General features: G+C 48.2%; 1 protein-coding gene across 3 annotated transcripts; it reads right to left on the bottom strand.

Moving 5' to 3' along the window:
- Nucleotides 1-381: 381 nt before the first annotated feature.
- Nucleotides 382-25,945, bottom strand: C27H6orf89 (chromosome 27 C6orf89 homolog). 3 transcript variants are annotated; one of them, XM_064498271.1, is made up of 9 exons: nt 25,833-25,945; nt 25,240-25,383; nt 21,921-22,128; nt 20,455-20,620; nt 8,253-8,407; nt 7,789-7,928; nt 6,367-6,493; nt 5,495-5,618; nt 382-5,070 (listed from the first exon to the last, which is right to left on the bottom strand). In XM_064498271.1, exons 3-9 carry the CDS (start codon nt 22,107-22,109, stop codon nt 4,985-4,987), a joined length of 987 nt encoding a protein of 328 aa, XP_064354341.1. In that variant the 5' UTR covers nt 22,110-22,128; nt 25,240-25,383; nt 25,833-25,945; the 3' UTR covers nt 382-4,984. The 3 variants fall into 3 exon arrangements, with proteins under 3 accessions (XP_064354341.1, XP_064354342.1, XP_064354340.1); XM_064498272.1 differs by having other exon boundaries at nt 25,246-25,383; XM_064498270.1 differs by having other exon boundaries at nt 25,277-25,383.
- Between the last annotated feature and the right edge of the window lie 1,098 nt (nt 25,946-27,043).

Here is a 27,043-nt window from a genome sequence, read left to right as displayed (position 1 = left end):
GTGGCTTCTCTGGTGGCCAGCAAGGCTAACACGATGTCCTGGTAGTAACAGGATCTCTCTCCTTTACTTGCCTGTTTTTATGAACTCTGGAAGAACTTACCATCTTCCACCCCTGGGTCAGAGCTTGACTGAAACAAGCTAATTATGAAGGAAGGACAGAGACTGTTATTAGACAGGGAGGAGGGACAGACAGAGCTGTTGCATCAACTTTGTTTAGGGAAATGGGCTAAAACTGGCAAAACATTTGTTTCTTTTGACATATTCCAAACAAAAGGATTCCAACTTTCCCTTAAAATGACATTGTCACTTAGAAAATAGTGCCCTAGCAAGGGCTAAATAACCCCAACAGCATTTTAACAAAGAAAAATTAGAAAAGGGGGAAAGGGTGCATTAACACGTCTATTTAATTGCAAAAAGTAAAAACTTTTTTATTCTTCTTACATACAAATCTCATTTATTTACACACTTTACAGGCTTTTTCCAAGTATTTACAAAGTTTGCAATATATTAAATTATGACCATCCATAAAATTCTGCATTAATTGCATATTTACATTCTTTTTTTTATCCACCACTGAATTTATAGTGTACAGAATTGAAACAGTCTTTATGCATATATAGCTTTACTTCCCAGCACCCCTGAGCCTTTATAATATGCCTCCCCTCCCTGTAGACAAAGAGATATCGCTAAAAATAAATCAACTGTCGCTTGTTCGAATCTCCAAAGCAAAGGGAAAGACCAGCATCTCCCTTGTTTAACTCAGCAGGACAGTAAATCTATCCTTTACAAGAAGTAGTTTCCTGAAGAGGAGAATACATAGCTCTAAATATAAAATTTACGAAGAGAAAGTTTGGTTTCCAGGAAGCGAGCGCTGTCCCCGCAGGGCCTGCCGAAGCAGCCTCCTTGTCACCGCCTGACCCCACAAAGAGCTCGGTTGGTTCCCTCAGGGGCCGTCGAGCTACAGGGGAGCCGAGGAACCCGGACTGCTGCGCACGGGGCTGGCAGATCCTGCAGCTTCCACTCCCGGGAGCAGTTTCTGACGTGAGCAGGAAGAATTTAAGTGCTTGCTCACCAGAGGGAAGGCAGGAGGATCGCCTTGCAGGGACGCTGGCATTATCAGGGTGCGTCGCTAGCAACGTGCTCTCCTGCCCTCCACCTCCCCTCACGCTGGGAGCGGGACTTGCTGCAAAAAGATGGGCAAGACTTGCTGCTCGAAAGCCAGGGAGGCCAGCCACGAGAGAAGGGAGGTGCTCTGATCCAGCCCAGGCCCTTGCAGTAAAACCAGCTTCTCTGCCAGACCACTGCAGCAAGAGGACTAGCAGCAGACGCTAAAGGCCCGAGACTCCAGGGAAACCCGATCCTAGAAAGCTCTCCTGGGTGTTGCAAAGGGAGCTGGAGGCTGCGATGTGCACAGCTGCCTAGCGGGATTTCTGTGTGCAATAGCAATGAAAGGAATCAGTAGGAACTGGAAGCTTAGCTCCCACAGGGGATGCTGATTTCCTGGTACCGAAGTAAGCAGTAATACTCCTTTCTCCGCCTTTCCAGTTACCCTGAGTTCAGGAGTCACCAAGAGCAACGGTCAATGACCTCTGCTTTTGGAAACCAGACCACAATCCTGCTATCCGAGTCACCGGTGGCAGCCCATCTTTCCACACCGACAAATACAGAAGTGACCCTTCCACCGTCTCTGCCCACTAGGTTCTCGGGCAGCACCAATTTCTGTGCCTCGCCACGGGATTTCAGAGCAGCTTTGCAGCCTCTGGGATGTCAGGTGAGCAGGAGCCTGTCTCCCCGCTCACAGCAAAGAGCTCTGAAGCACCCAACACGTCTCAGAAGACAGGACGACAGACTTGGTGGGCACCTCCTTGAGCTGGCCAGGGTGGGGGATTGTCTAAAACAACACATATGCTTGGATGTGCACAAGTGCCAAAGTGAAGCTAGAGGCAAGGGAGATGATGTGACGCACACCGTCTGTGACTCATCCGATCACGTTTGTCACCATGATGCCTCGATAGCAGAGAAAATAGTCACATTCCCTCGGTTTGGTTCAAGCCTCAGTGGATCACCAGGAGCTGGCTGGCTCTTCGGGGAAGAGTAACAGCCTTCTGTAGCCTCTGGAAATGCCGAGGGAAGCTGGAGCCCCAGATAAAGGCCCGCTGAGAGCAGGCAAGATGGCCAAGGGCTCACTTGCAGTCATTTGGCCATGATGTCAAAGCTTCCTTTTGCATTGCAAAATGCAAATGCAAAGCCCACACTGCAATGCGAAAGGCATTTGCACTACTACTCTGGCAGCCGAAAACAGGAGCTGCTCTAGAAGCTGTGCTGCAGACTGGGGCTCTGCACTCAACAGCAGCTAGGGCCAAAATCGGCTCTTTATCAGCAGGAGAATTGCCCTCCTGTTTTAGTTTAGCAGCTAATTCCTTACAGCTTTTGGAAGAGGAAGAGAAAATATACTGGAAGTTTAAAAACAAATGATGTAAACTCCAAAGGGAGCAAGGTTGGGACATATGCAATGTATCGCCTAGACACAGATCTGGAAACTTATGCAGAGACCATAAAGTGCACTTGGAAAGCTGATCTGCAAACAGTCCAGATTCACCATCTTCTGTCCAACCAGCTGCAACACTTTGAGCACGGGAGAAGCCATACGTGAGAGCACTTTTGCTAAGTGGGCACAAATCTGCCCTAGAGCCCTCCCCTCCCCAATCTAAGCAGCAATCGCAAATAGATCGATGTCTTCTGCTTCTTCCCAAAGCAGCCAGACAGCCACAACGGCTTAAGCGTGACTCACAAAACACAGGCATTTCACAGACGCTTGAGAATTGTCTCTGCAGCTCTTTTACAAGTTACATTCAAGGACACTTAGAAGTAACAGCATCACCAAACCACCTGCAATCTCAGTAATAACGGGTCTGGCAGGTTCTCTGCATGCATCTCCGAGTGCTTTACAGAAATGGATCAGGTACAAAAACAGTAAGAGGTGAAGTTACCCTGTCGGCCTTTGAATTCGACTTGAGAAGCTGCCAAAGTGTAAATAGCAACAGTCACTAACATAGGACCTAATCCTGCCATCACTGAGCTCCCGACTTTCCATTAACTAAGATCCAATGCATGCTTTAAGGAGAGAGAGGGGTGGCGTGTGTGTCTTGGCATGTACAGGATTGCATGTAGTGTCACAAGTGTAAGACATACCCCAAGCACTAACTACGCTAACAGAAATCTTATTAATCCAAGTCCCTTTAATACTTTGCTACCAATTAAATTAGTCCTTTTCTGAGAGTTGAACTCTCCCCCTTTGGTTCTACTAAATCTGGTGCATGTTTGTCCAGTTTTAAGGGCCAAACATACAGATTGATACAGGTGCTGGGGGGTTTCTCATTACTTAACGGAAGAAACACAAGGGTTATGCATAGAAATGTTTGCAGTGTCAAGGCCTCAGACCAAATTCTTTGGAGCAGGAACTGTCCTCTGTCTTATCTTTGCACAGGAGCCAGACATGTTCATCCCATTTAGCAGCTTTTGCCAGACCATACTAAGATTAATAAATAAGAAGTTTGCTCCCATTCTTCTGGTCTTGCTCAAAAACAATCCCCCCACCCCCAAAACAATTCCCATGGCTGGAGAGACATTTTTCCAATCTGTCATTTTAAATGTATGTAAAATATGTACAAAGGAAAAGGTTCTTGCTCCTGAGAACAGAATCACTTGCTTTCAAACAAAACCCCTCCCAATTCCATATTAACAAGTGTGAGAGTATGTCCTGAACCCCAGCCCTGGCCTATGAGTTCAGCCTGACACATCTGTAAGTGATCTTCTACAGCAGGAACAGACCCAAAGGATCAAACTTGGAAGGGACCGCCGCATCCGCAGCCTGCAAACACTGAAACTGAGCCTCTCTCAGGGCATTGGATAAAGCAGTGCTCAAGCAACAGGAAGCATGCGAAGGCAGCTTGGAAGGGGCTCAGGAAAAACCAACGTTCATTCTGAAGACAGAGCTTCAGGTCTGGAAGGAGTCAACGCAAAAAAGCCAGGGACAAGGAAGCTTTCAGGTGCTACCGCAGGTACCCCGGGCAGGGAACGCAGTCAGCACCTCTCACAGCAAGGAACATATGAAAATGGACAAGTGGTGCTGGTGCCTTAGGTGCACAATCAGAAGATGGAAGTTGCGGAGAGCTTCTCTGTACCTGTCCCTGTCTCCATCCAAAACTACTGCACTCTCAGCACCATGACCACTGAAACCTGCATCAGTAGTTTTGTAGGAAAGGAGATGGGGAAAAAAGCACAGTTACTATTTGACTCACCTACAACCCGCTGATAGAGTACCACAGAAGAGTGATCACAAGACACACAGAGGCCTGAAAGATTCATTTGGTAAAAGAACGATGCAGGGGGTGAGGATCTCCGCCCCTAGGCTGTAAGGCTCACTCCAGCCCTGGAGCACGGGGCTGAGGTTGGCTTTGCGGGGCACACTGTTGAGGCACGTAGCTATGGATGCAACGGAGAGATGGGGTAGAGCTGGGACACATCACCGATTCATTCCCTTTACAGAGCTGGCCTGACAGACAGGCTCAAAGCCTCCTCCCCAGGAGGAAGGTACACAGAAGTGTCACACACCCCCCGTACCCCCAACCCTCCCTGAAAGTTTCAGAAGTGCCATAATCCACAAAGGACACAAGGTGAATCTCATCCTGAGAAATCCCTCTGCTGCTCCTGGAAAAGTCCTTAGCTGCAAACCCAGGGCTTACCTGAGGGGACAGGGAAGGACATAAGCAGCTTGAGCTTCTCCCAAAATACATCTGAGGAAAAGCAAAGAATTACCTCAAAGGTCAGGAAAACAGTCGTTTTTTAAACACTGTAAACACGCAGGGTGGCATAGCTGCCTGCCCCATTGCCCCGGCTCTATCGCTTTCAAGATGTTGCTTTGGCTGCAAAGCTGAAAGTCTTCTTGTCCTGGAAGCAGCTCTGTTTTCCCTCCCCACTGTCCTTAGATGGCAGCTCCATCACAAATGACCGCAGGCTCTGTCCCTTTGGCAGTGAAGCTCATCGTCCAGTAATCTGCGCTGGCATAACCTTTGGGAGATGCAATGAAGAGGCTGTATTAGATGAATCCATCCCTAATGACTGCTCACGTTCCCCGTGAGATGACAGGTATACAGAAATCCTCTGAAAAGACACAGCCCTCAGTGACATGTTGGTTTTGTAACACCCGGCAGAGCATTAATTGTCTCTCATGTAGACATTACTGCTCCATTTTAGGCACCTTTACACTGAGCATCTCATGGCAGCAGGTTATTCATGTTCCAGGCCACAAATTCCCGATCCAGAAGGATCACTCTTTTCTCCTTCTACAGAAGTGCTGAAGGCACACACCAGTTTGGAGAGGTAATGGCACACACCACCTTCTTAGGTGTCAGATATCAGAGACTCAGCTGGAAGCAGCGTCCTGGCTCCAAATGATTTCCCAGACCCTGCGTGTTGCAACACAGGTACTCACCGAAATCTCCAGCTCGTAGATCCACCTCAAATGTCTTGCAGTGTCCTCTACACTTGTCCAGAGGCACAACAGTCAGGGTGAGCTGTCCACTTCCAACAGCAAACAGGCTGTGCAAACTGTAGCTCTAGGATGAGAGGAGAATATTTCAGAGACCTTGCCAGCTTTTCTGGGGTCTGCTTGATCAAACAAGGAGCAAGTCACAGCCTTGCACGAGGTGAGACAGTGCAAACCACGGGTTTGCTACTTGCTCCCCACATTTACCAGTAGATCATGGCAAACTCTGGCTCAGCTGCATGCAAGGGTCTTCCTCCCCTCTTTTGTCACAAGCAATGCAGGCCCTCCACACCCAGAAAACCCACAGAGAAGGGAAGATATCAGGCTAGAAGCCCCCAATTCCCTGACCCATCTCCATGGCAGGTATCTCAGAACAGGAGAAATTTACTGCCAGGAGCAGCTCTCACAATGCACCTCTTAGGTGAATCGTGCCCAATTCCCTTTGTGGGAGTGATGCACGAGAGACCATCCCCTCGCTAGCCACGCAGCAAGGCCAGGACAGAAACGGGAACAGAGCTGAGACTCCCCACAGGCATTTCCCCATATATGAATCACCAAAAGAGGGTCTAACTGCCAAGGGAGCCAAGACATGATGTACCACCCGCACAGAACGCGGCCGGTTCCTCCCTCCTAGACACTTCCTCCCTCCTCCTGGGTAGTACAGCAACCTCGAGATGCCACGTTACATAGGAATGGACTCAGCTGATATAATCCTGACAGGAGGGTTTGCTCCAAATCCCAGAAAGGCCTGGAACTTCTGGACGACAACTCACAGGCCCACAGACAGGGAGATAATGTCTCTGGGATGAATTTCTCACCTTATTCCCCAAATCTGGATGGCGGATGAGGAAGCAGCTCTCCAGGGACACTGACTTAGGGAAGGACAGCAAAGAGGAAGCAGGGAAAAATTCCTGCAGAATCCGAGTTTTACTCAGAGATTTGTTCCTTAAAAACAAAACACCAAATTAAAAAGGATCACACTGTGATAATGCTTGTGTTTAAAAGTCTAGGCCCTTTCCGAAGGGGGAGACAGAAGCTGAGACGAGAGAAGGCATTTTGCTAACCGAGCATAAACATCAGTCCTGGGAACAAATATCAACTTCTTCGTTTCTAAACCTGGGCTCCTTCCTACCTTCCTCTTAGTACCTGTAGTATGACCATATAAACAGGGAACAAACAGATCACTATGGATATTTAAACAATTTCCTTCCCATCTTCTCTTAAAACAATCTGAATCATCGATCATATTCAATAATCACAAAAGTGCAGAGAGGTGGCATTGTACACAACAGTAACTGAAACCACATGGCAAGGCGGAGGGAATCCAAGTCTAGGCCAGGGAATGTAACTGGAACAGGCAGGGTGGGGTTTGTTATTTTTACATTTGTTTAGTGGCTTAACATGATTAATAGTTCTGTACCATGATCATCCATCTACCAATGCTGTGGCTGAGAATCACCACAAGAACCATCTAAAGCATCAGCCAAAGCACTGACTCCATCACGCCTTTGTCCAAGTCTGCTGCATTCCTTCTATCATCAAGCGGGACACTGCTCCTTCGCTCATGCGATCGTGCCAGCGTGCCTGCTCCGCACCAGGTGGAACCTTCCCGCATTACTTTTTCCCGTTACCCACATGAAAAGACTTTGCTAATACGCTGGGCTGCTCTGCAGCCTTAGAGGGCTCTGAATTGTTCAAACATTTTGTAGCCACAAAAAGTTTTAGTATGGTTAGCAGAGGGCCAGGATTAAGATGGACTGTTTTTCCACCATGAGACCAAACATAAATTGCAGGATCCTCTGGCCTTCTGTTACTTTTCAGTGTTTTGCAAAAGTCAAGATACTGCTTAGACAAAGCTAATGGTAGATGATTTCCATGGAGCAGAGGTGATTAATCATGTTAGAAACATCAACCACTTGCCACAGGCAATCAGACCACAACCCAGATGATCAGTGTACGGATTGAGGAGCAGCACCAAGCAGTTATTGGGATATTTTTGTCTTGTAAGGGGAGCAGTAGATGAAGTCCCAACACAAAACACATCATCTTTAGTGCAGAAGCCTTCCACTTGAATCCAGACAGTGCCAGCAGGTGGACAGAAGCCTGTAATCTGCTCCTTTTCCTTCTCCCTCCAGTTAAATTGCAACTTGTAAACTCCTGGTAATTCATTCCAGATCAAAGCCTGGGCATCCCTGCAGAAGTGAAGTGTACATCTGTTGCATGCTTTGTCTTTGACTCACCAGGGAAAGAAAAATGGGAAGCTCTGTCTTGGAAGGCAGCTCCACAGTTCAGCTGCATTTTCTTCTATTATAACCTCTGCCAGTGCTGGATCCTGGGACTGAAAATGCTTTAGCTCTTCATAAGAAAGATACTGCCCTGTCTTAAACAACAAAAGACAGAAGGATGAAAACTGTGCACCTGGAGTTTTTCCCCTCTCCCATTTCCATCCTGCCAAAGAAGATCCAAGAGTGACAGCTATGTAGCTTAGTACACTTCTAACCACAGTGGTAATTAGCTATTGGAACAACTTGCTAAGGACGTGGTAAACTCTTCATCTTCATAAAAGGGGGCAGAATGCCTCCTTAGACATATGTTCTAGCTCAAACCACAGTTAAGAGTTTGTCATTGAAAATACCAGGCAGAGTTCATTAGCTGGTGCTATGCAAGAGCTTGGACTAATCATCCAGCCTTATGAATCCATTACCTTGATTAGAAAAGGCTGAGACCTCTGGAGTTTTTCTGATATTTCTCCAAAGTCTGTCACTGTCTGAAGGCTCTTCACAGCAGAACAGACTGTGCAGTTTGCGGGAAGTGTAGAGCTGTTCTGTCTGCAACCTGCTGCCCACCAGTCCTGGCATTCTTGGGAGGAAACAAGACAATCACATTTAACGAGACAAAAATTGAAATGGAAAGGAGACAGACTCTATGATTAACTCATTATCCCTAACACTAAACAGTGAGATTTCTTGTAGCTTCCCAGTTAAGTCACTCAAAAAGAACTATTGAGTAAACTTCACTGGGGCAGGGAACTCATTAGAGAACATTTCTGGCACAGGCTGAAGATTTTGGAGACACTGTTTCTGGGCTGTGAAAAGTGGGAGAGCTTTATGGAACTTCCATTTATCTGTATGTACAAGGCACACAGGGCAAGCTACTCTTTCACTTTTAATCATACGGTGGCAGTCACCATATATACTGCAGTTAAACGGAAACAACTCCACAAGCCGAAGAGCAATCCAAACGTTACCAAGGAGACACCCAGCAGGCAAAAGAAAGCACCAGGTTAAAAAGGGTAACTTTAAAGCTGTAGTACTGGTGCCATGAACCCTGCTAAGACATCCCTCAAATCGCTGCCGTCCTCTTGACTGCCTGTGTTAACTAAGAGAGACTCTGCCCTGGGCAAAACCCCAAAGCCCCGTAGAGAGTTTCCAGTGCACAGAGGCTGCTGGAGAACATGGGATTTCACCAAGATGTGCTGCTGATGTATTCATCCATTTCATGTATCCGTCTGGAGATGAAATGGGGAGAAAAGTCCCAACATGAGGAAAGGCTTCCTAATATACAACTTATTAAGCTGACATGTGGTCCCACCCCCAACCACAGCTATATCTGTTTTAAGTTCCAAAAATTGTTCTTATACCGCAGTCAGCTGACCTGGCCTACACTCAACGCTGCACACATCTACATCTTCAAAAATTAGATTTCTATATGAAATAACTACTTGAGGCCTATATCTGGCCTCCTTCCTCCGAATTAGCAGCTCTCCCAGCACAATAAGTTAAGTAAGCATTAACAGGAGTGATTTGTTGCACCATTGAATGAACAGTCCGAGCAAAGATAACGCTGAATGCCCCACATATTTCTATGTTAAGGGATCCTCAGGAACAACCATCACACTGAGGGGACCTGGCTCTTATTTAACAGCAGCAACAGCCCTGGTTCGAAAGCCATATTTCCGCAGGGTGATGTTTAACTCGAACAGTGGCAGGAAACCCACCCAAACGCCTGATCTGCTGATGCAGGAGGGTGGGTTAGAAAAACCCAGGGCCCCAGGCACACCTCACATGAGACGTCCAGAGATCTGGCCTCACGACAGGCCCACCCGCCTCGTCCATGCCAGCACATGTCAAAACAGCTCATGTCTCCTGGACATTGCTGTAGACCACCCACTTGGGAGACGGAGCGGATGGGAAAGGGGAGAAAGAGGAGAAAGTGAAGCCTGTCTAAAAAATGAAGTTGGGAAACAATGATGCACAGCAGCTTTTCAAGGGGGAAAAGAAAACCCCTCAGGCCGCCTGCGTGCCACTGCCCCAGCGGTTTCCATTTACAGCCACGCTGACGCTCCGTGCATGGGTCACAACTGACAAACGCCACTTAACAGGAAAGCATTTGTTTTATCCTTCCTTCTGACATCTGCGGCAGGCAGTAACGTTATAAAGGATTAAGGTTCATTGGGAGATAACAACAAGGGAGCAGTTTAGGGTTTATTTTGCTTTTCTCACTCTGAATATCTCCAGTCAACTCCCAAATGCTGGATTTCCCACCCTACCGCTGGGATACGGACTGAAAAGGATCAGGATATAATTCCTAATCTTTCTGGAAGACACATCTACACTGTTTTCAGTGAAGGGGTAGAAAAGGCAAAACAAAGTGTAAAATTCTTACTGCAAGCAAAGTCCCACTCCCATGAGAAACTGCTCCAATGTACTTTCCCTCCCTGCTCACAAGAGAAAAAAGAAAATCTTTGTTCCACTGGCTGTAGAAAGCTTCAATTTTACAACAACAAAAAACTCAACTCACAAAAAACAGCTGGTCAGTGACAGGAAACAAAAGGCTGAAAGATCTCGCCAGAGGAAGGGCAGTCGCCACGAACGGAGAACAAGAAAACATATCTTACGGTCTGTCATGATACCGAGAGGAACATTGCTATAATTTGTTTCTAGAGGAAAACTTAAGAAACCTCAGCCCAGAGGGTTAAGCCCAGCTGTGGTCCTGAAATTTTCTCTCTGGGCTCAGGGCAGCAACCCACAAAACTGGATGCTAATCAGCTTGACAGTATAGAGCTTGATTCCTCTTTTGAGCTGGTCTGGGATATTTGCATTCTCAATTGCTTGATTCAGGAGGTTATTTCTTTTCCCCATGAATAACCCAAGCGGAGCATGGTTGAGAAGCATTTCAAATGCTGCAAGCAGGGCTGTGGGATTTTTTTTTTTTTTTGTAATTAATCTTTTAGATTTATTGTTGAGGGTGTTAGTCTGTGCACCAGCATGTGTGTGACTGGCATGACAAGTACGGGCAGCGAGGAGGGCCTGCCCTTCCCCGGGAGGGAGGGAGAAGAGACCGCGCGTAGAGAAGAGGGCACGCAACCGCACACGGGGGACCGGCGCAGGAGTTTCACCAGGGATGCTTGTTCTCCCTTTCGATTACACTCCCTGCATTCCTTTTAGATTATCACCCTGCCCAGACACCCTGGGGGATTGCTTTGGTTTAAGCCAAGCGCGCTGTCTGCGTGCACGCACTGTCTGCATAGAGATTGAAAAGAAGGATGCACTCTTCATCTCAATGCAACCGTCACGTGCAACTGTCACACCATGGTCCTATCCAGTTGCATTCAAATGTTAAAGTGCTGGGCGTGTGCAATTATCCCTGTGGAGCTTGACTGCAGGAAAGCAGCTGTAGTATTGACACGTACAACTAGCCGTTACATGACAGAAGCGCAAGCCAGTCCCAACCAACTCCTCCTTCGTGCTCCTACTTTCACGCTGCTTTCAAAAGCAGCCTTCAGTTTGTCAAGCAGAACCTTGGTTCCCTGTCTATCATGTTATCGAATATCTGTGTTTATACTTGGTTAGCTCTCCAGAAGAGTTGTCTTCTCCCCTGTGTCTCTATAGTTCCTAGCTACAGTCAGGACTGAGGTCTTCCAGCTGCTAACGCAGCACAGATGAAGAGATAACAGCTCTCCTTAAAATGCATCTATGATTAACGCTAGGAGTTTACGAGTGTACTTTCCACTATGCAGAAAAATAATTTTCAAGTTACAATCAGTTTAAAATGAGCACCCCGCCCTTCTTGGATATTTTCACAAAGGATCTCCCAAGTTTTTTGGCTGTCCCTAGAACTACAGAGGGGCGCATGTGCGCACAGCCCCAGAGATGCTGGGTGTGGACGACCAAACTGGATGCTAAGAGATCATTGAAAAGATATGGCCCTGCTTCTGCCAGTTCCAGCGCAGCGATTAAACCCATGGAAACCTGCCCATATGGATCCGAGAGCAGGAGCTGGGCCTCAGCAACGAAGGGCTGAACATCCGTCAGCCATCGCAGCGGGTTCAAAGGAGAGCCAGCTAGCAGGAGGACTTTTTGCTCCAATGAGACACGGAGACGAGGGCTGCCGCTGACCCTAACGAAGTGCTGAAAATGCTACGTTTGTGGAAACGGAGCCAGTTTGGAGCTCAGACACCGCGGGATGTAAAACTTTATGCATGTAGAGCTGCAGGTGCTGAAGCAGCTCACTGGCTCCCCTCCAAGCCTGTTTGCGCCCCAGCACTCAGCACTGTAAGGCTGAAGAAATCTCCCCCAGGCAAGTGACAGCTATATCACGGGAAAATCTCGTCCAGGGGAAAGGGACACTCTACCAGGTCTTCTGCACTGTTTGCTGCCACCATCACCCACAATAAACGGAAAAAAGCTCCCCAGAGGGCTGTTGAACGCACTAGGCAGCTCCACGACCTGTAAAAGTTGGTTCTAAATCCCCGATTTTTCCTTCTGAGGTTGATGATATTTCCCAATCTCGGCACATTACTCACCAGGGACCAGTCCTAGGAGTATTCAAGCAACTTCAGCAAGCCTGGGATGAATTCAGGGCTCTTGAGAAAGACTGTTCTGTGCATTGGGTACGCACAAAAAATTTCTATACCCTCTCCTGTAGGTCCATTGCACAAGCCTGGCTGCAAATGTTCCACTAACATCCACAGTACTTTTGGACCATCCCTCAGAGGATTCAAAGCACCATCAAGAACTACAAAAGTACTAGCAATCAGAGTGTGTCATCAGGTAAACCTCAGAGCTCAGAAAAAGCATGACTAACTCCATATGAAACAATTCAAAGGTAAGCTCGGGATGAGGGCAGACTCACCTGGGCCTAGCCCAGTGACTCATCTGTGATGCTACGTTGACAGCCACAACCTCGCGTCTATGTGCTAAATGCAAAAACAAGACGACGTGGATATCCACTTTTACAGTCTCCCCCCACAGCTGCACATCTATCAAAATCAGGAGCTTTTCAAAGCGGATCTGAAGAGACTCCTTAAAAGAAGGGATCAATAAGACCTCGGCCTACCATCTGCTTTCTTTGATCGTACTTTCTCCTTGGCAAAAAGGGACCATTATATGGACATGTATCTGACAGCCTGTGGGCAGGTTGGGATACTTACCTCCTTCATTCATTCTTGTAGCAAAAGGTTAACCACAAGCTGTTTCTTATTGCTGACACAGGGCAGAGCTTTTTAAAAGACATCTGAACCCACCTGTAAGATTCCAAGCAATGAAGAGCCCACAAAATCCTCAGGGCTCCAGTGTCCAATTACTATCTGTAATCTGTAATAGTGATCTACAGAAGGGCTGCAGCTTTTCCTCCATTTGGAAATATCTTGCTTCCAGATGCTGGATTTTACAATGCTGTTTTCCATTATTTTAAGGATAGGGATTTGCAAGGTCTAGCCCTTAACCTTGAAGTGAAGTTGCAGCTCATAACACACTGTTATTGCTTTGACAGCCAAAAAAGGCCAGGTTTTTCTTGCTCCTAAGATATGACTAACCACTTGCCATGTTGGGACCACTGCAGACTTACAGATACTAGACTCCTAAGAAAATAGCTTGCTACTTGTACAGCTATGTCAATGCAGCAGGATATACTATATGCTTATCAACATATCCCTTCCCCTGAACTTTATAGAAAGATAAAACAGTATTTTAAAAACTCAAAGCAATTTACAGACATTAACTGATGATTACAGCCTGTGACATGAGTAAATCTCATCATTCTTATTCTACAGATATAGAAATTAAAATCTATGCAGTTACTGCACTGTGCAGTTCTGAGGGAAACATTGGCAGCACTTGGACCAAAAGCAACATTTCCCAAAGCTCCATCTTTCTTTTTTCACCAGGCTAAAAATTCGATCATTTTAATGTCAAGTCAAAGTCAGACTAAACCAATGGGTTCCTGAGCAAGTCAGAAAGCAATCATAAGGAGCACTTATTAATCACAGTGTGGAAGTCCTGATTAAGGAATGCATCACAGTGGGGTTTTAAATACAGACTACAAGGAGGGTCCCTACTCAGCACACCGACCCTCACTGCCTCCTCATCCTGGACATTTCTGTAGCTCTGAATATTCTGGACATATTTATGACTGGACAAGAAAGCACCTCCCAGTTTACTTCATAGCATTTTTAGGAAAAGCTAGCAACAAAATTACAACTACAAACCCCTGGACCAAAAAACCCTGGTTTGTTCTAGGTAAAAAGTCAACAGCTCAAAGAAGAACTCATTCATTTCACTAATGGGTAACGGCTGGTCAAACAACCAAAGGATGATTAGTCAATCTCTATCAAAGGACAAAAATGGTTTTGATCCAGTGAGATGTTGTGAAATCAAGTCTGTGCAGCTCAGCCCAAGAGGAACTCACAGTCCACGTGGACAAAGGAGCACTGTTTCCAGGACAAACCTGCACTTATCAACCTGCAAAACTGAAGGCCTCCTAAGAAGTCCCCTCCAGCCTGTCTCTCTAGTTAGGTACTCAAGAAAGCAGCCTATGCTGCTCTGACAGTGTCTGCGTGAGCAATCTAGCTCAGAGCAATAGCATAGTTTTGAAGCAAATTCCCCCCCTTCCCAGTTGCGTCCGCTTCCCCGATAGTAGTTTAAGTCCGTAAAAGGTCTGACATGCCTGTGCACCAGTGCAAACAGGGCTCTGCTAGTCTACCAAGTGCCTCTACAATACACATCTGTATGGCACAATCACTCTTTCCAGGGAAATAAACCCAAACCGAGAGTTCACTTGCTTGGCAAACAAGGAAACAAGAAATCCCAAAGGCTTCAAAATGTAAAAGCAAAAGGAAGAGTTTTAACATTCCAGATTCCCACAATTATTTGAGTTAGTTTACTGTCAGCAAAGCCAAATAAACAATTCACTGGCTGAATGAAGGCCAAAGTAAAGCAGTATATGAAAACAGTTTGGCACCACCCTGCACTGCAAAGTCAGCCTTTTCTCTCCTCCCCATGAATAAGCCAACACACGTGTCTGCTGGTCAGTCTCAGGTTATATTACTAAAGGGTTGTTTACAAAAAGAAGAAAAAAGATCAGATAAACTGGCAGCTGCATGGATGAGAGGGAGCCCTGCACAGAGCTGCAACCCACGTCATGCTCACATACACCTCCAAGTGCTCCAGCCCCACAAATGGGTGCATGAGGATATGCATGAACACGAGAGCAAACTAGCCTGACTAGGCCAAAATGAATTTTGCTTATGAACAAAGTGAAATCCTATGTGAGTGAGAGGAGAAGGTTGTGCTGAAGGCAGCAAAGAAAAGCTGTGATCAGACCACTGAGCTGGGCAAGAAGTTAAAAGTCAGATTCTGCTTTATTTTCCAAGCAACCTGCTCAATCACAGCTGGCCTGCATGCACATGAGCATCAGTGAACCCAGGTAGGTCAGTACAGACTGCAAAACCCGCTGGGAAAACCTAACTCAATTCTTTGGTGCTCTAGCCCACGCTGAGCTCTGAGCAGGGCTCAGGAAGCAGAGTCCACCCTCGTTCAGGAACGTTGCCAGGTTAGGCATGTGTCCTCCCCTGCCATGTCAGTGTGCGTAAGACAGACACGCTGTGTGCACCCTTTCTGCACAGAGCTGAGCCAAGGATAATGGGGGAGATGAGTGTGAGAAGTGGAGAGAAATCTGCCTGCAGCTGGCTCATCATGGGCTGCCTGCAAAGGGTTAAGTCCAGAAAGAAGCCAGAATCTGGCCAGGCGCCAGCGCAAGCCTCAAGCTAAATTGAAGGTGGCCAGCCAAGAGGCAGAGGCTGCTGTTTTTTCCCAGTTGAGCAGCTCCAGAAACCCAGCCTGCTGTGACCCATCCCCACAAATAGCTCACAGATGCACCTGACAGGCCCTGCAATGTGACAGGGACATACCATTTGCAAGGTATTGCCTAAACACAGCTCCTCCAGCAAGGTTCATTTCTCTGCTTTTTAATCCTTTTGGTCTACGCAAAAGGGAGTCTTTAACACAAGCAGTCTTCTCTGAGCCAGGGTAACTTATACAGGATCACTTTTCCAGCACCGAGCTACATGTGCATGTGTGCACCTGATTTTTAGGGGTGTCAGCTATTGACCCAGTTGATTTTAAACTGCGCAGGAAGTGTCTGGTCAGGACTGGGCCTCATTATTAGGAGCAAAGTTGGATTTGCCTTTTGGTCATTACAGGGGTTGATGCCCAACCACATGAAGTAGCACACTGTACCCGTGAGAACCTGTTTGCCTGCCACTGTGCAAGCGTAACCTCACCACCCTTCTAGAAAAGGTCTGTAACTCTTTAGGTTTCTATGAAGAATCTGGAAGGCAGGAAAATATACTCACTGTGCTGCCCAACTCAGTGTGGGATCAGAGTAGGAGACAAAGCAAGGTCCACAGGGGATCTCTAGTTAAGAGCTTGGTTCAGGAGACAGAGGGGGGCATGGATGAAACTTTCCTCACTACCTCACCAACCCAGAAATCCAGCCCAGAAGAGCCACACCTGACAACATCCCTCTTAAGTTGAGACAAGTCTAGCGAGACTCTGTGCCTCAGGAGCCCACGTCATGCAAGACAAGGTGCAGAAGCACTGCCTGACCCTCTCTGCAGGGGTTTCTGAGAGGCAAGGACTGAACTGGCCATGGGCAGACACACAAGCTAACGTAAGAGGAACTTATGCTCCGCTTATCCACGTTGTTGCTGTACCCGTGTGGTTGGCAAGGTACAGTTGCCAACCAGTTGCCAAAAGAACACCTCAGTTCATATTTAGGTATGAACAAAGCTATTAGGATGCCACAGTGCCATGAAGGGAAGAATCATGGATAAATATGCAGTGTCCACCACTATGGTTTTAAAACTTCCATTAGAAAAAGAGAAAAACCCTTTTCTATGGCCCCTATTAGCACAGGCTCCAAGAGCCTCCTCTATCCTTACACTTCTTCCTAACGTTTGCAGGGAGACAGAAGTGCTCTGACCCCTGCTTTGCAGGTAGCGAGTGACAGAGGGAGTGACTTCTCTTTTCTGATATGGACTGATATGAATAGAGAAATGAATAAAAGGAACACTGGCTCTACCTTCTCCTTGGAAGCACACTAGAAGTCTTGTGTTAACCCATGTGTCCATTCAAAATTCACTGTGTTTCTCATAACAGGTAGAGCCCCAGCTAAGCCCAGAGGCCTGTGAACTCATCACCTCCCTGGCGATGGGTGCTACACGATGTGCCAAGCTGTCCAGCCTACGTAAAACGTGCTCAAGCGGTGAGAGGCGTTTTCCCCTGCCCAGAGCAGGCAGCGTGACCAGCGCTGGGGCTTTCACAAGCTCTGCATAAACACAAGCTCAGGAAGAGCAAATGCAAACCACATTTCCACAGAACTTTTCCCCAACCAAAGGGACCTTGGTTCTCAGTTCTGGGAAAACAGCTGAGAGAGAGGCACAGGGGCCAAACTCAAGGATCTAACAGACAGCTTTGAAGAAACAAGGGGTGGAAACATTAGTTTTGATATGGGAATTGATCGGGGGGAGAAAGCGGGCAAGCAACAGAAGAGAGAGAGAGGCAAAAAGGAAATTTACTTTGGATGTGATCCTACAAACCTAACGCAGGAGACAACTCCCCCCCTTTGCACAAACTGCTCTTCACCTCAGCTGTGCCGTAATGGCTCAAAGGTCCTCCCACAGCCACAGACATACAGGCAACCCTTGTCATCGGCAGCAGGGCTCTTGGGGTAGGAGGGACCAGGAAGGTGAGGGAGAAGGCAGGACAGTGAACTGGAGGGAGAGGGAAGCAATATCCTGCATCCCTGCTGCTCTCAGAGCCTTTTCACCACTCGAACCCACGCTGCCGCTCAGAGAACCCAGGCGTCCGAGGGTCTCCTCGCTCTGCCCCACAAACCTGGCTGCTCACCGTCTACATCTGCCAGGGCAACAGGCTCCAATCCTGGCGACAAAACTGCCCCAAACCCACTACTGCCAGAGCGGGCTCAGGAGAGACAGCTCAGCCCCAAACCGCAGCCCCGGGCAGCCGGGCTGTCCCTGCCTGCCCCAGACCCTTCGGGCCCGGAGGAAGCGAAACGGACCACCCACGTGCCCACGCTCGCCATGGCCGCGCTTTGTCCCCACCACTTCGGGTTGTGCGGATGGGGAAGTCTGCCAGCACTGCCGGTGGGCCGAGAAACCTCCAAACAGCTAACAGGTGGCTTTCAACATGAGCAGCCCGAGCTGGATTTGAACGGGTGCCCAAGCACAAAAAGCTCCAAGTTTCATCCTCAGCCCCCTCAAAAAATTAATCTACCATGGACTTACATGGAGAAAGGAAGAGGAGTCTGTATGCTGATTCCCTTGGTTAGTGTTTCCTTCTGCCGCTCTGCCTCCCTGCATGCTTTCTTCTCCTATGCAGGCATGCGGTGGAGAATGCTAGGCCTGCTTACAAGATCTGCTAGACCTGCTTACAAGACATCCCAGCTTACGCTCACAGCAACAAACAAGAGGACAGACGTAGCATTACCCTTTCCCTTCAGGGGAGCGTAAGGCCAAAACAAAGGGCAAAACGTTACATCACGCAAAGGAAGTGCTGAACGAGAGCTTGGGAGACCACCCAGCCCGGCATCACGCCATTCGCTCTTACTCATCCCTACTGAATGTTTTTTACCAGGGTCCATTCAGCAAAAAGCAGTGAAGTGACACCAGCGCTGCGGGGCCGAGCAGACGCTGGGACAGCCCCAGCGAGCTGCAGCTGCCCGCTGGGAAGCCGGGACACAAGGGATTCCCACAGGAATCCAGCCAAGGTTCAGCCTGGGTGCTGCACTCTCCCATTCAAATATCCATGGTCTAGTCCGGTTCCTTTTGCTGAGGCAAGATGAAAGTTAGCCGAGCCATCCCTAGCATATTTGTTAATTGGGGCATGCTGTAATTTTCACCCAACAACCTAACACATCGCAAAAGCAGAGAGGGAACTGCCTCATCCCATCTGTACCTCCCTCCTACCCCCAGGTCTGGCTTTCTGCCCAACCATATTGCTAATCACTTCAGGAGATTTCCAGGAACTATGGAGGCATACGGGGTTTTATGTGCCTTTAACAACAACCTCACATCCTGCCTTCCCAGAAGCCCTGGTTTTCTCTTGCTGTCTTTGGATATTTCCCTATCTCCTCCCCATTCAGACAGTTTTCACATCAGTAGCCAACGCCTGCTTATCTTCACAGCAAAATGCTCGTGACTTTCAGGACTGGAACTAGGGCAGCCCCTGTCCTAGAAACCTTTGGTGTCCCAAGGAACCTCACTGGACTCTCCACATCCAAGCTGACCCTGTACAAACACGCTGTGGCATTTGAAGGAAGAACCTCTCAGTGCTTTCTGAACAAAATTACATCAAACAAACAAGACCACAGAGGTTTCTGTTTGTTTCCATCTCAATACAGAAGTAGAGAGGTCTTCACAGACTAGCACCGACACTGAAATGCATGTCTGAGATAAGCAGGCTACTAATGCCAAGTGGATATCAGGGCCATCTCTTCACCTTTGTTTTTTCCTCCCTGTGGGAGATCCCAATTTATAAGGAAGGAAGCGAACAATGGGGGATACCCTGGCCCACCCATACGAACTTGAATCAACAGACAGTCATACATGTCAGCGGAAGAGAGGGAGACACGCACAGAAAATGCAGAATGGTGCTGGCGTTTCAGGGCGACCTTTTTAGCTATGGCAGGAAGGTCAGAGCCAGAACAGAGAACTCTGACACAATGAGCCACTGAAGCTAAATATAAACCAGCCAAGGGCACGGATACAAGAGTTTGTTTTTACAGCGAGCCAACAGACGATCAACATTGTGCCACTTCCCTGCTCAAAATAATTCACAGCTTTATCATTGCTGACAGTCTTTGTATTTTATCACAGAGGCAGAGCCCATACTTACGCCCATTTGCCAGCCTAAGTCAGTGGAAACGATTAACTAGGAATGGGAAACACTCAGACCTTTCCATTTCTATTATGCCAGTCTCGGAACATCTATTATCTTCATCTCCCATGATGGGACCACGTAATTAGGGAACCAGTTATCTAGTTGCCTCACGCACACATTACCCTTAATGTTACTTTAACTGCTACAAACACTATAGCCAATTTTCCAATATGCCACTTGGCAAAAACTGCTTTTCCTTAAACCCAGGTCATGTGGTGACATTTCCATACTTTGTTCACAAGTACCAAGATTTGGTTGACAAACTATTTCTGCCTGCTTACTCAAAAAACCCTGTCTCCCACCCAGTACACCTATCTCTACAGTACTGAGAACCTCACTGCGATTTTTTAGAGAAAGGGCAGCTTTTGGGAAAGAAAAAACACTGAGGTGTTAAGAACAACGAAAAGAGAACATGCAAGAAGAAAATGATGAAGTTAGAAAGCAAATATACTACAGTCCCAAACAATAGCTGGGAAATTGCTCTTGCTAAAATACAGGATGCTATTTTTAACTACAGCAGTAAGAAAAAAGAAAAACATGGTGTCATGCCAGTAACACATTTGTTAGTTTGGTGCCCAGGGAGACACTCAAACGATTTGCATGGCTGGTATTTAACTTGGTAGTTCTTGCTATGCTTATGTTACAGCTGAGAAATCATTTCCTTACTCTCGAGCATGTACTTCTTGGCAATAGGCAAAGAGAGCAGCCGGATGTGACCGATGAGGGAGCCCCAGGCATGGGCTCTGGAGAGCGGAGCTTCAGGCGGCAACGGGCTATATGGCTGGATCACGAAGTAAATGGTTAGCAAGACCAGTCCCAACATGAGCAGGCCCTGCGAGAAAAGACAGGCACGTAATTAATTACGCTGCAGTGAGCTGTTGCGTCTTCAAAACAGAACACGTCTTCCGGCTGGTATCAAGGAGCTGTGGCTGTGCACTATCAGATGAACATCTGAACTTTTGCTGTGGCTCCTCATTCAACTGCAATGCTATTTACACCCGCAGAGAGCTGTCACTCGCTTCCCTTGTTAGGGCTGTCCAAGGATGAAATTAAGCAACCTTCAAACCAACCCCTCACAACTCTGAATACACATATTTTAACCTTGCTAATGAGCTGGCACCAGAGCAATGAGGAACATCTACAGACAGTTCAGATTCCTCCTAGATAATCAAATAAAAGCTTGTACTTCCAACATTCCTCTCGTATGAGGTTTTATGGGCATTTTGCAGAAATCAGTCAAGCTTCAAAACACTTTGGCAGAGTTGGCACCAATTCCCTCCCTCATACTAGAATCCCAAATAAGCCTTAAAGAGATGATATGACGCATTTTCCCCCCCGGGTCAAAGTCAAAATGAATCAACAGCAAAAACCAGAACAGAAGCTCCAAGAACTTGGAAGTTCCAATTTCCAGTTTCGTGTTCTCCTGCCTCGTTATACAGCATTTATAGGATGGAGGAAAAGACATCTTGAATGCTTCTCTAAATAGAAACTATTCTGATGACTGAGCTGTAAAGAAGACACTAAAACATTACTGAATATTATCTTAATGGGAATTTTTTCACCCTGTAGCAAATATCTCCAAATCACTTAACAAAACAGCATCCTTCTACCCTCTTTGTAATACCCTGTACAGCATCTTAGAGTTAATGCTCTCAAAACATTTTTCCATCATCAAATTTCATGGCAGTAGGTCCATTTTATAGATTAGAGGCAGAATAAAGACAGGTGGAAGCTTGTGATAGGATCAGAAACAGAACTTTGATCTCTCGATTACCCAGCCCTGAACTTTTAAGGCTCTCCTTCCTTCCTCACATTTCCACTGAAGGTGCTGACACTGGAAATCTTTGCCTGAAGAATCGATCCAAAGGCCTCATTCTTTAATAACTCAAGGAGCAGGAGGTGTTGACATGTTCAACTTTCAACACACATGAGCAATTCCAAGCCTTGGTCAGCCTTCCTTCTGTTCTCAAACCAGCTCATGGGAGGAAGGAGGTAAGCTACACTTAGTGGCTTTTTAAAAATACAACTCAGAAAAAATCATCAAGAAAAAGCAAAGGGAAATAAAAGGCTCCGGTGCAAAAGAAGATCTTCAGACCTTCAAATGGTCCCTGCACGCACAAAAGACATCTTACCTTGTAGAGAGCCACTAAGATAGGGTACCGTGGAGGTCTCCTTTGGGGCTCGTTTCTTTCCAAGAGCTGCTTGACAAACTTCTCAATGGCTTTTTCTGACATCCCACACTGGTGGCCAGTCTGCCGCACCAGATCAATCGTCTCTGATAGCTTGTCATAAATGCTGAGCTCATTGGCCAAAAGCTCCATGGCCTCCGATGAAAAATCCCTGCGGAGAGATTCAATACATTAACAGAAAACTCACCCCAGCCATACAGCTCAACACCAACACACAAAGAGGTCACAGGAGCGTTGTTCTGTCTAAGCGAGAAGAAAGGCTTCTCTGGAGCAAACCTGTTTGCAGCCAAAGACACAACAGTTAGCTGCGCCCTAAACAGCCTCCACTGGTTCAGTGTCTCCCAGGGACCAAAAGAAGCCATGAAATTTACTGATAAGAAAAATAAGTTGCTGAGATTCTCAGCTCACGTAAATGAACAAAGCTTCCCTGAAATCAATGAAACTCCACTTCTTCATTTATTCCTAATGAGTCTGAACCATGATGTGGTTCCTCACCAAGGACAAGGGCCAGCAATGCAAAACTGACCATCATACACAGTAGCCAAGCCAAACACTCCTGCACTATAATTTTCAGTCACTTAGTTTAACACAGATTTTTTGTTTTCTGAATAAATCCCCTGTTAACAATAAGAATAGGACAGAGAAATAAACAGTATGTGTGGGGCAAAGTTCAAGATTTTACAATATATTTAAGTTTTCGCAACAAAACGTCCAGGCCAACTGATTATTGAGTAACAGTAATGTGATAGTGGCGTGCTCTGCAGGCGAGAAAAACTCTTAGGGATAAGTTCCTCCAAAAGTCTGCCTTCAGGTCATTCACATACAGAAATGCTGCGTAACTAAGTACTGCAGCAAGAACTGCATTGCTAACCTCTAGACAGAGGCAAAATGGCATTTGATACCAAATTATTTCCCACTATGAAATTCAACAGGGACGCTTGTAAGAACACACCTATGAGTGAACAACATAAAGATGCCATAAAAGAAATGTATTCCTCTCGCACTCCCCCTGTCTGTCACAAAGGAAGAGGTTTGCAATACCAAGAGCAGCAGCTAGGCTAGAGAAAAGACAGGAAGAAGTAGTCGGACAAGTTAATAGCTGGAAATATGAGAATGCCATTGCTAGAGAGACATTCAGCCTTGGCAAAACACTACCCAGGGAAAGAGAGCACCTGTGAGGTCTTGCATTGCCTCTTGTTTCTGAGCTGGGAAAATTCTCACCTGGATCAAACTGGGACAACCAGACTCCTTCTGGAGAGACACAATTTAGCAACACGTTGCCCCAAGCGCAGGCTGAGGCCCATCACATAAAAACCCAAGATGTGTGACTGGTACCTCCGGCTTGCAGCTGAATATGGAAATTGGGCTCCTGTCTCCCTTTTGCTCCAAGTACCACTGACACCAGAAACAGACAGCTTGTGAATACAGCGCACACCTTAACCCAGTTCAACACCTTGCTCTGCTCAGTCTGTTGCCTTACTGTGAGAAGAGTGTAACTACTTGCCCAAGTCTTCTCTGCGTGCACCTCTCAGCGTAGCCTGCGTTTTAAAAGCACACATCAGTTTTGCTCACTCAAGGACAAGCTGACAAGAGCTGAGTAGCATGCTACTCAAGCACAGATTTGCTTGGCTCTAACTCATTCTGGCTATTACCACAGGAGAAATCAGCCAGCACTAAATAAATAAATAAATGAAAAGAAATCAGATTCTCCTGTAAGGCAACCAAATGTGAAATCTGATTTGCCTTTGAGCAACTGCACTGAGAGTTCTCACCCTAAACTGTGGGCTTCTAAAACAAACTAGAACTCAAGCAACAGCATTTCTAATCTCTTTCTGCAGGGCTAGGGTGCAGTTTCAGAAACAACTTTTCCACAGGACTGCCAGCTTCAGCAATTGCTTCCTTCTCCCCATCTCCCTTCCCCCTTTCGCTCCCCCAACATCAGCTCCCTGTTGTGCTCTTGCACATTTGTTTATGTGGTCACATGGTGAATCAGATCAGGAAAATTATCTGGCTGAAAAATAACCCCTATCTGTTTAGGCAGCAACTGCTCAAGCATCCAACTCAAGCAGTTAATGTCAGATGTTACATTAATATTAGTGTCAAATATATAACCACAGCCACAGAAACAACAAAAGAGTAAAACATCAAATTAAAACCTAACCCAAGCACGCAATGAGAACACGCTGCACTATGTTACCGGGTTAATTAGTTTCTGGCCCTGTTCTGCCACCATTCCTTGCATTCTCTGCAAGTATTTGTCCCAGATCTCACCGCATGAGCAGGCTCACGGGCTAGCAAGCTGTCCAAAAGCAGGTTCGATCAATATCTCGTTATGGATTGTAAGCTCACCAAGGCAGGGGTCTTTTCTTCTGATCTGCAAAGTACCTGGCATGCACTCGTCTCTATAAAAACAGTATGCTGCTTTACTAACTCTTTCATTTATGTAATAATCTGATTCATAAAATAAGCAAGAGCCAGCACATCTGCAGGATATTAAATGCCTTTTCTTTTTTTTCAGCTTTTATGATTACTCTAGTTGTCTTGACACTGCAAGACCACTACAGTAAACGGTCTAAAGGGTTATCTAGCTTCCTCTAGCTCCTGTGCGCCAAAGTTCAAACCTGTGAGCCTCTCCCATACAGAACTGCAGCCGATTCATCCAGCTTTCTCTGTTTGTGAGGCTTACAGGATCTGCCTGGAACCACTCAGAACAATTATCCCTACAGAAATGGTGTCAAACAAGGCAATTTCCCCTTTTCTGAAGGGCAGAAGCTCCCCATGACTATAAAATGCAGAGATGCATTCTCCCCACCTCTCCATTTGTATCCAGCCCTGAGCAAACACATTTGAAGATAACCCCTGCAAGCCCCAGACAGACATTAATAAACCCACTCCCGTTCCTCGACAAATTCAGCAGCAAGCCATGTCCTCAGACAGGAAATAAAGTGTTTTTCCAAGACATTGTTTTGAGAACAGATGAGGCCTTAGGAAAACAACAATCCATTACTTCCCTTCCTATCAGCACAATACAACTGACAAAATAACAACAGGCTACTGCATGTGCTTCGCTGCCAGCGGTGCCTAAGCCTCACTGCTCTCACATAGCAACGTCTCAAAAATGGGCCTTTTAAGCTGGACAACCAACATGCTCAGCGCTATTTTTTATGAACTCGGCCATCCCAAGAAGAACAAGCAGTGCTGTCTGCTGGGTTTCCATCCACGTGCCCCATCCTACGAGCTACAGAGGTATCTTTATCTTTACCCTTACAGAGGAGACGCTGCGCGTACAGAGGACGCACCTCGGTATTCGGACCGGGGCTTGGAGAAAGCTAAATATTTAGAGGGAAACGCCGGTAGAGGAGCCTCTACTGGGCCGGTCCACGTTGCTAACGCCGGGCTGTTGAACCTGAGAGAGCAGTAAAAATAAATAAATAAATAAATTTTTTAAAAAAGGGGAAAAGAAAGGCTCTCAGCTGCTTTAGTACCCTTGGTGCCGGCTTGGTGGCAGGGGGGTGGCACAGGTCGGAGCCCCCCCGGCGGGGCCTGCCCGGGAACAGGCCCCGCTTGGCACCGAGCCCCAAAATCCTCCAGAAAGGGGCCTCAACCCCCCCCCCCCACCGCCTCCCTCATTTATTCCCAAGGCAGAGCATCGCCAGAGCAGAACCCCCCCCCCACACACACAAAAAAAAACCCCTCCGTACCCCCCCAAGCCTGGCCGCTCCCCCCAAGCCTGGCCGCCCGGCGAGGGCCACGCTGACGCCCCACAGGCCCCCCCCGGGCCTCCCCAGCCCCACGGGGTCCCGGGGCCTGGGGGTCCCCCTGCGCCTCCGCCCCCCACCCCCCCCGCGGCCTCACCCCGGCACCGCCCGGCGGCTGCCCCGCTCCGCCGCCCGGCTCCGGGCTCCTCCCGCCCGCGATGGAGGCGGGCCGTGGGGGGCCGCGGGGCCGGGCCGCGCCGCCGCTTCCTGCTTCCGGCCCGGCCCGGCTGCCGCCGCCGAGCCCCACCGGGCTGCGGCCTCCCTCAGCGCCCGCCTGCGACCCCCCCCCCCCGGGGCCGCCACCCCCCTAAACACCGCCCGGGGCCGCGACACCCCCGAGACCCCCCTCCCCGGGGCCGCGACACCCCCGAGCCCCCCCCCCAGGCCTGCGACCCCCCCACGTCCCTGAGACCCCCCTCAGAGCCCGTGACAACTGCGCCATCTTCCCCAGCGCCCCCCTGAACCCGCGACGCCCCTGACCCCCCCCCCCAGCACCCACCCGGGCCTGCGGCACCTCTGGGACGTCCCTCGGTGCCCCCCTGCCACCAGAGCACCCTTGGGACTCCCAGGACCCCCGAGGCCGCCCCCAGCAACCACAGGGACCCTTCACACCCTGACATCCCCCCCCAAGCACCCCCCTGAGCACCCCTAAGACCCCCTACAGCCGCCCAGGCCCCCCACGGCATCCCCAGGACCCCACTAAACATCCCCGGCCCCTTGGCCCCCCCTTACCCTCCTCCTGCTGCGGGGATGCCCACCGGCGCGCTCGTCCCCGCCGCTCCGGAGAGGAGCAACCGACGCGGCCGGCACTGCTCGAATGCGGCGGCTGGGAAAACCGGCGCCTGTTAACCCCGGCCGGGGCGACCGCAAGCAGCGACTGTCTTTAAAAGCACGGGGAAGGCTCCCGGAGGCAGAGCCCCAGGATGCGGCACAAGCCGAGCTCCCCCGAGCCGCAGCCGGCGCTAAAAGTTTGGGAAAAAAGCGGCAGCGAGCGCCCGGAGCCTTGCCCCGACTTCAGAGGGGGCTTCGGTCCTTGGTCGCAGCTAAACGCGTTTTCGAAGGCATCTCTGCGTCCCAGCGGGGACGAGGCTGGCTGTTCTCGCTGCCTGTGCGACGCGCCGGTCCCCTTTCCAACCTTGTTTAAGTTCTCGGCCTCAACAACTTCCTGCAGCAATGAATTCTGCAGTTTTAATTAAACACTGCGAGAAAAAGTACTTCCTCTTATCAGTTTTGAATTTCCTGCCTTTTAAACCCTCGCTCGTGAAGCGAAAAAGGGCTCGGCCTCCAGATATTTACTCCGAGCCTGTG

This window comes from Dromaius novaehollandiae, chromosome 27 (genome assembly GCF_036370855.1).
Source record: "Dromaius novaehollandiae isolate bDroNov1 chromosome 27, bDroNov1.hap1, whole genome shotgun sequence".
In the NCBI taxonomy this organism is placed as follows: domain Eukaryota; kingdom Metazoa; phylum Chordata; class Aves; order Casuariiformes; family Dromaiidae; genus Dromaius; species Dromaius novaehollandiae.
The sequence above is the reverse complement of the archived record's forward strand: the minus strand, read 5'-3'. Positions and strand labels throughout refer to the sequence as shown.

Bases quoted from the DNA above. Each gene is read 5' to 3' on its own strand.
- C27H6orf89 (XM_064498271.1), bottom strand. From the start codon at position 22,109: ATGGAGCTTTTGGCCAATGAGCTCAGCATTTATGACAAGCTATCAGAG. The intron at 7,929-8,252 runs GTAATGGATTCA...TTGTTGTTTAAG, and splicing joins CTCAGCCTTTTCTAATCAAG to ACAGGGCAGTATCTTTCTTA. The intron at 5,071-5,494 runs GTGAGTACCTGT...CATCTCCCAAAG, and splicing joins TCTACGAGCTGGAGATTTCG to GTTATGCCAGCGCAGATTAC.